Source organism: Copadichromis virginalis, linkage group LG1, assembly GCF_057382275.1.
Source record: "Copadichromis virginalis isolate Kocher_CV1m ecotype Utaka linkage group LG1, C_Virginalis_male_GT1.1, whole genome shotgun sequence".
NCBI lineage: Eukaryota > Metazoa > Chordata > Actinopteri > Cichliformes > Cichlidae > Copadichromis > Copadichromis virginalis.
The window spans coordinates 41,896,457-41,911,309 of NC_140618.1; the positions used below are offsets into that span (position 1 = coordinate 41,896,457).

A 14,853-nucleotide genomic window follows, 5' to 3' on the forward strand; every position below is an offset into this window, starting at 1 on the left:
TAAATAACTCAAACAGGATTTAAGAGGAGCAGTGGTGACTGGACACTGGGAAAACTACAGTGCACTTTATAAATGAACCTGTTGCTTTAATGAGACTTTGGGCAATTTGCAGTTCAAATAAATAGATATAATGATGCACATTAATTGGATTGGTACCCGTGTACCAATCTCCTCAGATGACTAAATATCAACCTCTCAAAATAAGAATATATTCAGGAAACTCGCCTAGGTTAACTAGTGATAGTCACAGACAGTTGATGGTTATTGTGAAAAGCAAATCATCTTTAAATAATCAATCCCAGGTGTTATGGGAAATGTTATGGGTAAATATGGCCACTGCTCCTTTTAAATCCTGTTTGGCATCTTTAACCCAGATCAGACAACAAACAAACTCCAGCAGCTTTGTGCTGAGGAAACGAGGTACATTTGCTTTTTTTGTGCCGAATATTGAGAAAAATAAAACATCAACACAAACTATCTGTGAACGTTCTCAGTTCAGAGATAGTTATGCACCTTCTGCAAAAGGAAACTGTAATTTAAACTTTCCACGGTTACAATGAGTGTGCAGTGTTGTCGCAGATGCTTCCTCCTCCTGCTAAGTCAAAAAACATATTAAATTAACAAAGACAGAACCAAGAAAAAAACAAAAACAAGAAAAGACAACGACAGACTATGCTAAAACATTTGATGCTACAGCACTAGTCAAATATTACTGTGTTATATTTGTTTAAGGCATATTTCTTTGTTATGGAATAAAATAAATTCTAAAATCATCATGAACAATAGGAGTGGAGATCTCTAGAATAACAATGAGGAAAAGGTTTTCCAGATAGTTAATTCTTGCGGTCTTGTGAGCATCGATGTAGTGACCTGTATTTAATTGCTGTTTCTGCAGTTACCTCATAGATGGGAATATTACCAGGCAAACTTGAGAAAGTTTTAAATATTTTATTGGTCAAGAGTAATAAGAATGGCGAACTGTGTTTAGATTATGTCACAAAATGTCAATGTTGAAATCTACAGTGTTTATTTCCTGGTTAGTCCGTAGTGGCTCCTGAAAAGCAAGTCTACCACAGGGTCACCAATTTGACTGAGAGCACAAAGCTCACCAGAACCGAGAAGAACACCTGACTCCGTCAGAGGTAGTAAAAGTACAGACATTCTCCACTTAAGCGGAAGAAGAGATATTTTTGTTAAAAACATACTCCAGTAAAGGTACTGATTTAGTATCTTTACTCAAAAGTGAAATAGTATAGTCCTTGAAGTGTAACTACTCAAAGTACGTAATCGTTCTCCATCTCTGACAGAAGTTAGCTCTCATTCTTTCCTCTCCCTGGAAATACAGCAGCTGGACCTTTATCTAGCAACACACTGTGCAACAAATTACACAGGAACTAGAGGTGGGCAGATTGATCCACATATAGACAGTATCGATACCAACACTGGTATCAGTATCAGACTGATGCTAATGCAATTGGATTGATACTTTTTTTCTATCCTCTGTTTTCAGTATGAATCCCACTGAACTGTGTTAAATACATTTTTAGTATATTTTTAAAAATATTTTTTAATGAAAAAATATAGCTCAAATTAGCACAAATGTAGCACAAACTACTCTATAGCACATTTAAACAACCGAAGCTGACCCAAAGTCTTTTAAAGACATGCAAATTTACATTAAAGGTGTCTAAAAAACACAGTATCAATTTATAAGAAAAGCTGAAAGGTATTATTTTACTGTGTTAGCGAATTATTGTGAATAGTAAAAATCACAACACTGCCGTTTGGTGTTCTTTAAAATATCTTCAGAATTGGCAAATGTAAGCTGATTTAGCTCATCAATCATGACACACTGCTCTGACTGTTGTGATATTTTGATACCATGGTAGCATTTACAGGATATTGTTTTGTAGTGATATTATACAGGAAAACTTACTCAATAAGGCCCATTTACTAGTTGTTTTTCTCTTTCTCGCTGACCCAAGAATTGATGTGTAAGACTCACAGGCTGATACCCCAAGGTCGAAAATACCACAGAGACGAGACCACTTCCTTATTCCCATCCTCCCTTCCTTATCTTTTAGAAAAGAGCTTGTTAAAGGCCAGGTGGTTTGTTTCAGAATTCACTAATGAAAGAACTCTGTATTCTATGTCTAGGAGTGTATTTTGCTGGGATGATCATAAATTGTAACTGAAGAGATAAACTACACAAAGGATACTTCTTTGCTCACAAGGCAGGAAGACGTTTCCTTATTTGGTCTGTACCGGTTTGAACTGAGAACCTGCTGACACACGAACCTTTTTCCTCTATATAAACTGTTTTGTACTGAATAAACCTTTGAGTTGGTTTGGGAAGGCAACCTGAAGCAGTCTGTGTTTCCTTGTTCTCCCAAGCTACTCCCGACGCTGTAACTAACCCAGCTGAACGGCATACCTGAGTGTTACTTTGAATAATTTTGAATCTTATAAGGAAAGGACAAAACTCTGCTTATCGGTGCTCACGCCTTGGAGGGAAACCGGGACGGAGATTTTCTCTTCACTGACCTACACAAGCTCCCTTTATAGGTTAAAACAATCGGTATCACTAAATTAAGGAAAGTATTGGTATTGGCAATACTTTCCTTAATTTACTTTGTACCGGACTGATACCAAAATTTGTAGTATCACACAGCACTAACAGGAACAGTTTGTGTGTTTGTTGATGTTTTTTGAGCTGACAGAAATGTTGTAGAAACCTTATGTCACTGCTCCAGAAATGACCAAATGACGTGTTTTCTCTTGCAAATACCAGCTGTACATTTTGGGCATCTACTAAAATAAAAATAAAAGAATCCTAACATCAGATCCGTTTTTTTTAAATTCAATAGGTAGCATGAGTTGTGTACACATGTGTAATGTATTTATTATCGTTTAGTGTTTTAGTCATGTAGTAGGCTAACTATGAGTGTTTAACTGTATTTAGCTAATTAGACAGATCATATAAATCTCTGGATGTTTACAATGGCCATGAATACTAAAGGCAGGCAGTCTTCTCTGCAACCTTTTGCAACTGTTTCACGTTGATGATCTTTTTCTAGCCAGTCATTTGTGCTGAAAAATACAAATGTTAATTGAAAAAAATGCACAGTAAAATTACGAGGGGCAGTAAAAACACTGAACACAAAAGGCAAGTACGGACTTGCGTAATCAACTATTGTCGACACACTTGTGCCACACACTCCACCAGGCGTCATCTATCCATCACTGTTAGTAAAGCGCTTAAAAACAAAGGAACAAACAGCTCTTATTATAATCTACCGGGTCACGCCCTCAGTTAGGACCACTCCTAAGCAAAGTGGAAGGATCAAAAACCGAAATGTGCATGCAACACCAGCCTCCCTCCGCGGGAGGCGCTATAAAAAACAAAGCAAACGTTGTCGCCACGTGATAGGAAAGACCTAAAGCTTTTGTTCCGGGCTGCTTGGTGTAGCGGTGTACGCTCTGGGACGTTTTGCTGTGAGTTTCGAGACGTGATAAGGTTCCTTTTTCTTCGCTGAGATGGTGAAGTTGTCCGCGGAACTTATTGAGCAGGCTGCTCAATATACAAATCCCGTGAGAGACAGAGAGTTGGACTTACGAGGTGAGAAACTGTCCTTATTACAGCATACACAGAAAGGCCTGTGCTCATTAGCTTACGCACATTTTACGCGGGCCTTAACGTGAGCCTGATTCAAAAACGTAACCGGGTAGTGTTCAGTTTCATGCGAACTGCTGCAAAGATAATGCTGGCGTATGTCTAGACACAGCGAGGCTGATTTCACCATAATATGCTGCATATTAAAAGGGTACGTTGAGTCATTCCATCTGAAATCTTAGAGCAAATAAAAACCCTTAACATCTTCTGCTCAGCCAACTCGGATTTACCTGAAAATTGTATGTTTTAAAACCTTTGTAATAATTGCGATTACATTTTGTTTCCATATATGAAGACTTTCTGTAAGTTTTGTTTCATTTTAGGTGAATTGAAATCTGAGAATATGTTTGAACATAAATATCTCTGAAGATAAACTTTTTGTGTTTTCTCACCAAAAAGGCTAATTGTGGTCAGCTAGTATGGACTACAAATCCCATCATAACAGACAAAATACATTAATTATTAAAAACATTCCTGATTATATTTGAATAATATCTGTTAATTCAGGTTACATCATTACCAAGCTGCATTCTGATAGCAAGCCAATGTTTGCATTCATAGAAAGAGAAAACCCACAGTAAAATAACTGGATATGCAAAATGATTGTAGATGATTGTTGTCAGAGCTGACATAGTTATCTGCACACATTATGTGTGTGTTAGTGAGGAGACGTGATGACTTCCTGCTATTAATCGCATTATATGCATAATCTCACAATGAGTTAAAAAGTTGTGTATTGTATTTTAGTAGTATCAGGATGTTTTGTTTACACACAAGGTTTTCTTGTTTTATTTATTTATTTTTTACATATGCTTTTTAACAGCAGTTGAAGTACTTTAATTTCAACTTAACCATGAATCTGATCTATTAAAATCAAATAGTTATTTGAAAAGTACAGGGCATTGATGTTTTGTCTAGTTTGTTTTAGAAACACAAGTTACCCTCAGTTCAATGCAACGATTATAACATTACAAACAAAACATGTTAGTTCAAGAGATGTTCCTGTATTATTAAAATACGACAAATTAACATCCAAAAAACGAATAAATTGCGACTGAAAGGTGTGGTGCCTTGTCTTGTGCATTGTGAGTAATGCACATTATTCTACAATTCATGGCAACCATTTTAATAAAAGTTAAAATCTAAAATAAAATAATTCATCCATCTGCTTATCTGAAATCAGGTCGCGGGGCCTAAGCAGTGAAGCCCAGACCTCTCTGTTGCAAATCGCTCTCTCTAGCTTATCCAGGGAAAACACTGAGGCGTTTCCAGGCCAGCCAAGAAAGCCACCATGTCCTGGATCTACCCTGGGGCCTCCTCCCAGTAGGACATGCCCAGCCAGAACACCTTACCCAGGAGGCAACAGGCTCAATGGCTCCTTTTGATGTAGCAGCTCTACTTTAAGCCCCTCCCAAATGACCGAACTCCTCATACTATGCTGAGAGAGAGCTGATGCACCCTTTGGAGAAGGTTATTGGCTAATTACAGGCCAATAATGTGCCTTTAGCATGGAAACTCCTGTCATGCATCATAGCAGGCAAGATGAGCAGGCTCAAAACATGAGTAAGGTCCTGAAGGGAACTGACAGAAACACCACAGGGGAAAAAGATCGGCTACTGGTAGAGCATCGAGCCTTATGCCAGGAGTGAGAGTGACATCAGGTCACTGATCTACAACAATGATCTCAGAATGTCAATTTGAACAGAGATGTGTAGTCAGATGGTACCAAAGAGAGGGAAGATGCTATCTGTATTTTAATTATTTTCTTTTTTTGTTTTCGCCCAGGTTATAAAATCCCAGTGCTTGAAAATCTTGGAGCTACTCTGGATCAGTTTGACACTATAGATTTCTCTGATAATGAAGTCAGAAAACTGGACGGCTTCCCTTTGCTCAAAAGACTGAAAACCTTGCTAATGAACAACAACAGGATTTGGTAAGTTAGAGGTGTGTGTGTGTGTGTGTGTGTGTGTGTGTGTGTGTGTGTGTGTGTGTGTGTTTTGCGACCACTGTTGTCTTCACCCTCTTTCCTCAAGCTTCTTGTGTTCCTTCTTATTGATGTTGGTGTGATTACACTCTGAGGAGTCGGCTGTGAAACACGTAGATGATACCCTGGTTGGATTATAAGGTGCTCAAAGGAGGAGATATTGACATAAAGACAAGAAAACTCCTTACCATCTCAAATCCAGCACTCTGCAAAAATATGCTAGCCGAAAGATGGCTGAAGCCTGAGTGTCAGAACCACTATCCAGGGCGAATCAACAAAGCTCCTTGTGTAACCCGAGGAAGGACAGGCTCCTGCATGTCATGTACCATTGCTACTGGGAAATGCTACTAGTGGCTAGACAAAGGTGGGGTGAAACACAGTATGAAGGCACTAATCATGGGAGTACAGGAACATGCTCTAAGCATAAGACTGACTGAGGCATTCACCACGTCAGGAAAGACCTCGGGTGCAGGCTGTGTAGAGATTCCCCTGACGTAATCCAAGGGCATAAGTGGAACACCATAACCAAATACGCAAAAACGCTGCAGCGAGGCTTTTGACAAAATCCTCCAAGTACTCACATGTGACACCGTTGTTATCTCAGTTACACTGGCTTCCTGTTAAATTTAGGGTCAATTTTAAGATCCTGGTCTTGACCTACAGAGCTGTGCACGGACTGGCACCAGCCTACATCTCTGATCTGCTACAGCCTGATGTCCCCAGCAGGTCTTTGAGGTCGTCTGATCAGGGCTTACTTGCTTTAAAAATACTAAGAGGAGGACTCGGGGTGACAGAGCTTTTGCCACTGTGGCCCCGAGACTGTGGACTCTCCCCACCAAACATTAAGAACTGTGGACTCAGTCGCTGTTTTTAAAAAAACAACTCAAAACTCACCTTTTTAAAACTGCTTTTGGTTAATTTTTTGCCTGTTTTATTTTCTCTTTTTAAATCTTTTTATGACTTGTAATCTTATGTGCAGCACTTTGTGATTCCGTCTTGAAAGGTGCTATATAAATAAATGTATTTATTTATTTTTATTTATACCTGGGATAGCACTCGGCCATGGCGACTAACCTATTGGAGTGTGAATCTTTGTGGATAGAAAAAAGTAGTCAAAAGTATTGCAGCGGCTGCAAACAGTCAGCCAAACAATCAGCTGCAAATTATGCTGGGCGACAGTCATAGCAAAGAGACGAAGCACTTTTTGAGTATGGGTAAAGGTGAAAACTGCGCTTCCTCCACTTGACTCATTAATGCCGAATTCTCTGGCAGCTGCTCTGTTCCCATGTTGTTCCAGTATATTAATGATTATCTCAGTTGTTCTCCTGACTGAAGTTTGGTCCGTTTACAGCATCCTGCCATGCGACTGCATTTGTTCCTAACTAGGACTGGGCGATATGACCCAAAATTCATATCTCGATATTCTTATTATTATAAATTATCAGCATTTTTTATAATAATGCTCTATAAATAAAATGTTCTTTTTGTGCATAACAAAAAGCTCACAATTGTGCAGTCAAAATGTAAACTAACAGACGCTGAGCACAATAACAAAGACAGATTTCGCAGCTCCTCTGTTCCCATGTTCTACTGCGTGACTGACAGCCTTGAGTTTGAAATCCTCTTTGTAACCGTGTCTCTGAACAGGTGCCATTTGTGGTCCTTATACACACACAGTACGGTAATATTACGTTGAAGCACAGTACGTATCACTCCGAGGCTCCTCGGTAGCCGTAATGCTCAAACAATCCATCAAGCGGTGCGGCTTCGTAGCTTAGCAAAGTCATATTAAAACATTTTTGACAGAGTTTTTTTTTTTTTAGCGCGGTGTACCACATAAAATTGGTTCGAGGTCAGTAAGCACAACCGGAATTCATACATAAGGCACAGTGTCGATTTTTGAGAAAATGAAAGGATTCTAAGTGAGCCTTATAGTGTGTAAAATACGTTATACAGAAGAAAAGAATATATCGTTACCGCACATGCTTTAAATTATACCGTGATATGGATTTTAGGCAATATCGCCCAGCCCTAAGCTGAAGACAGATGAGGAACACAAGGAGGAAACGTCATGAACAACCTGGCCCCTGCATAGGATGTACCACTGACAGAGGAAGTGGCTACCAGTGGCCACAAAAAAGGCTGGCTTGAAGGACAGCACAGAGGCTCTGATCATCATAGCACATGAACAGTCCCAAAGCACCAGATCCACAGAGGCAGGAGAGGACCACAGCAGAGATAGGATCCAAGTTGTAGAGTAGGCAAAGGTGCCCCAGAGGCTGTCCAGCAGACAGTAGCCGGATGCAAAATGCAAGCTGGGGCAGTATATACTGACAGGCACAAGCAAGTGGCTGGGATGGTATACTGGAACATCTGAGTCTCCAGGGAAACTCAACCAAAGGTGTTTGGTTGCCTGGCAACATCAGGAAGAAGGAACACAAGATGATCGAGAAGTACCAAGGGCTGAAGATATATACAGACATGTGACTATATGTGCCTGTGTGAATATACCAAATCCAAAGTTTAAAAATGGTGTATAAATGCAGTGTGCCATTCTCTCAACTCCGTTCTATCTGCTGAAGCTGTAAGAAGTGTGGAAAGTCTTTGGTATTTAACTTTCATACACAAAAGCTGCCTTTGCTAACATTGGTGTGCTGGTAACCTTATGACATGTTCCTTGCAGTCGGATAGGTGAGAACTTGGAGCAATCTCTGCCCAGTCTCACAGAGCTGATCCTCACAAGCAACAACATTCAGGAGCTGGTGAGTGCATCTCAGGAACAATGGGACCGGGGTTTCTTTGCTTTCTTTACTGCCCTCTCAGAATTCCTGTCTTTGACTAATAAGAGAATCATTTAGATGAATTGCACACAAATAAACGGATTTAACTATATACATTTCGATGAGCTAAATAATTGAATGTTTATTTGAATTGCATTTTTATTTTAATGTATTATTTTAGTATATTTAGCTGCACAAATTAACTTTACAGATGGAAATGTCCCGTTAATCTCTTTGGAAGCTTAGCCTCTCATTTTAACATTGTTCTTCTCCTGCAGGGTGATCTGGACCCACTGGCCTCAGTGAAGACATTGACCCTTCTCAGGTCTGAATAAACAAACACATTCTGATTATTGAACGGTGTTCTTCACCACAAGTCTTTCATATGTGTTTCAACAATTTCTGACATTCCAGCTTGTTGAGAAATCCAGTGACAAACAAGAAGCATTACAGGCTCTATGTCATCAACAAAATCCCACAGATCAGAGTACTAGACTTTCAGAAGGTAAAGCTCAAGGTAAGTCATGACAAGTTAAAAATCTCATTTAAACATAATTATTGTGCAATAGTGTCCTCAATGGAACTGTACAGTGTTTGCAGCCACGACTAACACCATGCCTGCAGTTTATATAAGAAAGAAATTAGAATAACGTTATGGACTTTACAATGGGTTTCTGCAGGTACCTCCTTTACTCCCTGCTCTGGGGTTCTGACCTGAGCTGATGCGAAAATGTGATATGAACAGTGTTGGGCAAGTTACTTTGTTACTTCTTCAAAAAAGTAACTGAGTTACAAGATTCTAAAAGTAATTAATTACTTGAAAAGTAACTATTGCGTTAGTTTAAAAAAAAAAAAAAAAAGAAAAAAAAAAAGTTTAACGGTCTGGGGTCCAGGGTATAATTGACCATTTTTCAATACTTCTGATGTTTCCTCCACATTTCACCTTTAAAAACTGTTTCCTTTGCCTTGTTTGGTCTCATTCTTTTCAGCACAACCTCACGTGTCTGAATTTACAGTTATGTTTTCATTTTGATGTACTGTATTAACACAATTGATCTAAAATCAGACAGAAAACATAAAATCAGAGTAGAAAAAGTTATGTTTTACTGTAACAACCACAAACATGTTTAATGAATCATATTTCATAACTTTAAATGCAAATATAAATTGTCAATTTTAAGATCATACGCAGAAGTTTTGCAAACAACAAAGTTATTTGCAGCCATTTACCATTTACCTTTTTTTTTTTTTTATTTATTTTTTTTTCCTTTTTTTTTTTTATTTATTTTTTTTTTTTAAATAACCATTTCAAACTATTTACGTAACAATCAGCTGTTCTGCATTCAGTAAGATGCCACACAAATTATTTGTGCCACTCAAAAAATTTCTGTCCACTATAAAGGAGAAGATCACAGCCTGATACCTGCAGACAGCAGTCACCTCATTGTTCTGACACAAAACTATCCACAACTCTACACACTAACTACACACTCCAAACGCGTGCGCGCTCTCGCCTTCTCTCGCCATCACTCCTGAAACGTCCCCCTCTTCCTAAACAACCAGATGTCATGTTGCCATATCATTTTTAATTGGTAGACGTGGTGCATTTCCCCACCAACATGAAAGGGCTGCTTTTTGTTTGTTCGTTTGGATTTTATTTATTTATTTATTTTTTGTTCATAAGCAGAGAGTGCTCGCTGCGCTGTCCTTAGACAGTAAAAGGGACGAAAGTATTCAGGAAAATAAACATGTATGGTTTATCATGACTCTAGTTTTGCGTGGCCTATCAACACAAAGACGGGTATATATCACCTTGTTGCTTTGTCATCTTGAAGTGGTCATGTGATAGGCTTACCACGACTACTTTATTCTTCCTCAGCCAAACAGCAGCACTCATGCGATTGTTTTGCCCCCTGAGCTCCAGGTGTTTTGCCAAAAAGTGATCGTCGGGCAGAAAGTGATCGTCGTCCGCGGGAGCGTGCAGCTGCTTAAAGCTGTAGCGCCCAGATTACTTGCAGCTACTTCCGTGTAACTGATATAAGATGCTGTAAGCTGAAGAGGGCTTCAACCGTCTGTTTGTTGAAGAATAGTAACGCGACCGCACCGCATTTTCTTGTTAACGGTAACGGCGTTGTAACGATAGAAATAGTAATTAGTTTACTCGTTACTGAAAAAAGTAACGCCGTTACTTGTAACACCGTTATTCTCATCACTACATTTGAACAGATTGCATGCTACCGATTGTCCAGTCAATGGCATCTCTCCATGAGTCCTTCACAAAAATCACAACACAATGCTTTGCTAAAATGACCCCACCCACATGAAGTGTTACTAAGTTGTAATTGAAAATGGCCAAAACTGACTCGAGTTGGGGCAAGATGAGCCGAGTTGGTACTGGTGGAAAGGAGGCTTAGGAGGGAGGGCTTCTTGTAGCTGATTTTCACAACAAGGATGACATGACGAATTGGTCGTTCTCAGGAGCTTGGTGAATTCCAGAGTGTAGACTGATGATAGGATGGCTCCTGTGCAAAAAGTTTGATTGTGAAATTTCCTCCATACTAAATGTTTCAGAGTCAGCTGTTAGTGGTATAATAACGTGGAAGTGATTGGGAAGAACAGCAACTCGGCCACAAATAAAAACAATCCAAAAGACAAATCGGGCACGGAGGTAGGCAACTCTCTGTAAAGTCAGTGGCTACAAATTTTATGTATCTCAACAACAGTGCAGTCGAGGGCTTCACAGAATGGGTTTGCATGGCTAAGCAGCTGCATCCAAGCCTTACTTTACCAAAGTGTCTCTTCACCACGCCACCACTGGACTCTAGAGCAGTAAAGACATGTTCTTAGACAAATCATGCTTCTCTGTTTGGGTTTGGCGGTTGCAACGAGAATGTTCAAACTTACTGCACTGCGTAAAGTTTGAACATTATGGTGTGGGGTTGTTTTTCCTGAGGTGGGCACAGCCCATTAGTCCAGGGAAAAGAAATCGTAACCCTTCAGTATACCAAGACATTTTGGACAACTTGATGCTCCCAACTTTGTGGAAACAGTGTGGACATGGCATCTTCCTGTTCTAATATTACTGTACAATATAAAGACACGCTTGAGCGAGTTTGGTGCATAACGTTACCGTTCTATATTCAAATATAGTAAGGGAATGTGGCACCTCCAGATAATTACAAAGCAGCCTCTGTGTATTTTTAAGTCATTATAAGTTTGAGAGTGTTCAGTTTGTGTGAGCTTCAGTTACATACTAGTTTATATATTCTTCCAAGCACAATATAAATTTTCTGTTGAATATGTACAAAAATCACCAACTCTCTTTTTAAAATGTACTTTAAAGTATTTGATATATAAAGCTAAAATTTCACAACAATCATTCTGTGTCCAAACTTTTGAGCATAAGATTTTTAGGCGAATCAGAACATTTGTGATGGATGACCTGGCAGTGACGGTTCAGTCTCTCCCGTTGAGTGCTTTTTTTTTTTTTTCCTTTTAAATTTCAGAATAACTAAGTCCACACTTTATCATGTAACTTTTTCATAATGCTCATCTTCTACCATAATTAACTTGTAAATTATTAGAGGTATTTTAAAACCTTCTTATTCACTAAAGTAGTAATAGTTTGTAAATATGTTGGGTAAATAAGGTTTTGACTTTCATTGTTTGATATTGCTGCAGGAACGGCAGGAAGCGGAGAAAATGTTCAAAGGCAAACTGGGTGCTCAACTTGCAAAGGATATTGGCAGGCGAACAAAAACGTAAGATGAAGTATCTTGACAGCACTTCCTCACCATCACTGGATCCTAGCTGAAAAAACAGATTTTGTACTGCATAGAAATAAGGAATGCACACTATTGCTGTGTGTTAAAGAGTGAACATCTTTGTTCTATATTGAAACATCCCTACAAGTGGAAAAGGTCTCAATGTAGTGTGTCCCTTTCAGATTTACTCCTGGAGTGGCAGTACAGCTGGAGAAGAGGATGGGGCCCTCTCAAGCTGATGTGGAAGCCATCAAGGTTCAGTTTTTACAGTCGCCTCAATTGTAAAGAAGCAGGATTTTACCACTGTGTTCACATGAGAATCAAACTTTAGAGAAGGGTCCACTTTTACTCCTAAAGTAGTGATCATCAATTCCTCATATGGGGCCAGAGAAGAAAGGATGCTGTCCTGTTCTCATTAATAATGAATAATAATACAATAGTGCATATACAGAGTGGAATGGTGCAATACAGAAGTACTGGAAGTTAGAGGAGAGTGTCATGTAGTCCAAGACGTGTATGGAGGAGGGCAGCATGGTGTTGAGGAGCACTCAAGCGCTCCGCACAATCCTCTGCTCTGTGTTCAGACGTGTGGCAGTTTCCATACCAGACTGATGCAGCTGGTTAGGACGCTACAGCTGCCTCTGTAGGTGTTAAGGGGGAGGCGCACCTCATCAGTCATCTCAGGAAGTCAAGCCGCTGCTGGGCTCTTTTTGTCACCGATTTGTTGTTGCAGCCTGACTAGTAATGTAAATGCTGCATTATTTGCACTGTAACAATTCACTAATAGAAGGGAAATGAAAACATAGCAATGTTTTGTTTTTGTTAAGGTTTCTAAGCTGAACCTTAAAATGTGCATGGAGCGATGGACACAGTATGTCAATGAGATCTTAGAGGTTATGCAGGCATGCATGACTCTTTTTTTTTTTTTGGGAGGGGGGGGTGTATTTATATACTAGAGATTTCGTTTTCAGCTGCCTGGCTTCATGTTTCTCTGAGCCACTATCACTCGAGTTAATTGCATGTGTTAACCAGCATTTTTGCCGGGTATGTTGCACTTGATTTGTGGAGGGCTTTCTACCTGCTATAATGCTTACTGCTTAATGTTTGGTGGCTCAGACAGAAGAGCAGAACTGCTTCTCTGCAGACAGGAGACATGCTGGAAAGTTTATTCCTCACTTCCAGCAAAAAGGGAGAAGACCGTGTCTGTATACCAGCAAGAAATCACATTTACCTGCTGCTTCTTGTCCTATAGTAGCTGGGGACGCTACTATGGGTTTATAAAATAATCAAAACAAATGATGTACTAAAATAAATTTGAAGAGCATTCAGGGCTAGTGATAACAGAATGTGTTCAGAGTATAGTAGCTAAGTGTTCCATCTTTGCTTGTATTTCAGAATGCCATTGCTAATGCTTCATCATTGGCAGAGGTAGAGAGATTAAAAGGGATGCTCCAGGCCGGTCAGATTCCTGGTCGTGATCTCAAACAAGGTCAGTACGAACTAAAACTTATAAGAATTCAATTCTTGAGAAAATGGTGGGGAAATGTGCACTGGGGCAGTGGTATTGGAAGCCACTCACACAGGCGCTGTATAATGGAAAAACACCAGACCCCCAAATTAATTCTGCTAAGTAGCATTATGTCTAAAAAGTATAGCCATCTTTTGTGTTTTATAGATTTGTTAACACACTTTTTAATAGTTTGTTTTAAAGAAACAAAAACTAAAGACAAATGTTGTTTAAAATGTCTATTAACAAAAGATTCATGAAGTTTGATTGGTATAACGTCATGGTATTTGGTGATTTATATGTATGAATGGATATATTCATGTATAAAATTAGGTTCAGTTGTGGTAGAAGAGGAGGAGGAAGAAGAGGAAGAGGTTGGCCCTGCACAAACGGAGGCGCACATGGGTGGCACTTCTGAAGAGGAAATCATGAACATGGATCAAGGAGAGGATGATAAAAATATGGAGACAGGGTCACATGTTAATGGATCCTGAGTTTGCTGAAAACATTTTTTTCCTTAGAGTTCTTGTGTTGGATATGTTTACCATGGCTGTGTGTGTTTGTTTTGTTTTTTTTAAATTGTATAAAATGACTTTCATTAAAGTGATTTCTTCTGATTTGAATTGGAATATTTTTTGTTTGTCTGTTTTATCATTAAAGAAATCCCCATGTTTACAGACCTTTAAGGTCTTTTATGTGTTGTATATATCCAATACCAATGTTTACACTGTACCACACACAAAAGGGGACAAAGATTCAGTACCACTGTTGATTCATACAGTGCATCCGGAAAGTATTCACAGCACTCCACTTGTTCCACATTTCATTGTGTAACAGTCTTATTCCAAAATTGGTTATTCAATTTTCATCTCAAAATTTTACACACAAAGTGACAGTGCAGAGAATAAAGGTATGCTTCAAATTCATCCATATTTGTTAAAAAGAAAGTACTCCCACTCTTTGCTCAGTACTATGAAGTACCTTTGGCAGCAATTACAGCCTCAATCTTTGTTTTTGTTTTTTATATTTAAGTATTCTGCTACAAGCTTGCCTCACCTTTTTGTTTTTTTTTTGGGGGTTTTTTTTTTGACAGTTTATTCCAATCTTTGCAGAACCTCTCATCCCATTCAGCTTGATGGAGCTTG

General features: G+C 39.1%; 1 protein-coding gene across 1 annotated transcript; it reads left to right on the forward strand.

Annotated features, from left to right (window-relative positions):
* Positions 1-3,431: 3,431 nt before the first annotated feature.
* On the forward strand, positions 3,432-14,337 carry snrpa1 (small nuclear ribonucleoprotein polypeptide A'). Its single transcript, XM_085463656.1, has 9 exons — positions 3,432-3,619; positions 5,459-5,606; positions 8,341-8,419; positions 8,716-8,762; positions 8,852-8,954; positions 12,119-12,198; positions 12,384-12,456; positions 13,597-13,690; positions 14,042-14,337. The coding sequence occupies exons 1-9, from the start codon at positions 3,538-3,540 to the stop codon at positions 14,200-14,202; spliced, it is 867 nt and encodes a 288-aa protein (XP_085319782.1). The 5' UTR covers positions 3,432-3,537; the 3' UTR covers positions 14,203-14,337.
* The last annotated feature ends 516 nt before the right edge of the window (positions 14,338-14,853 follow it).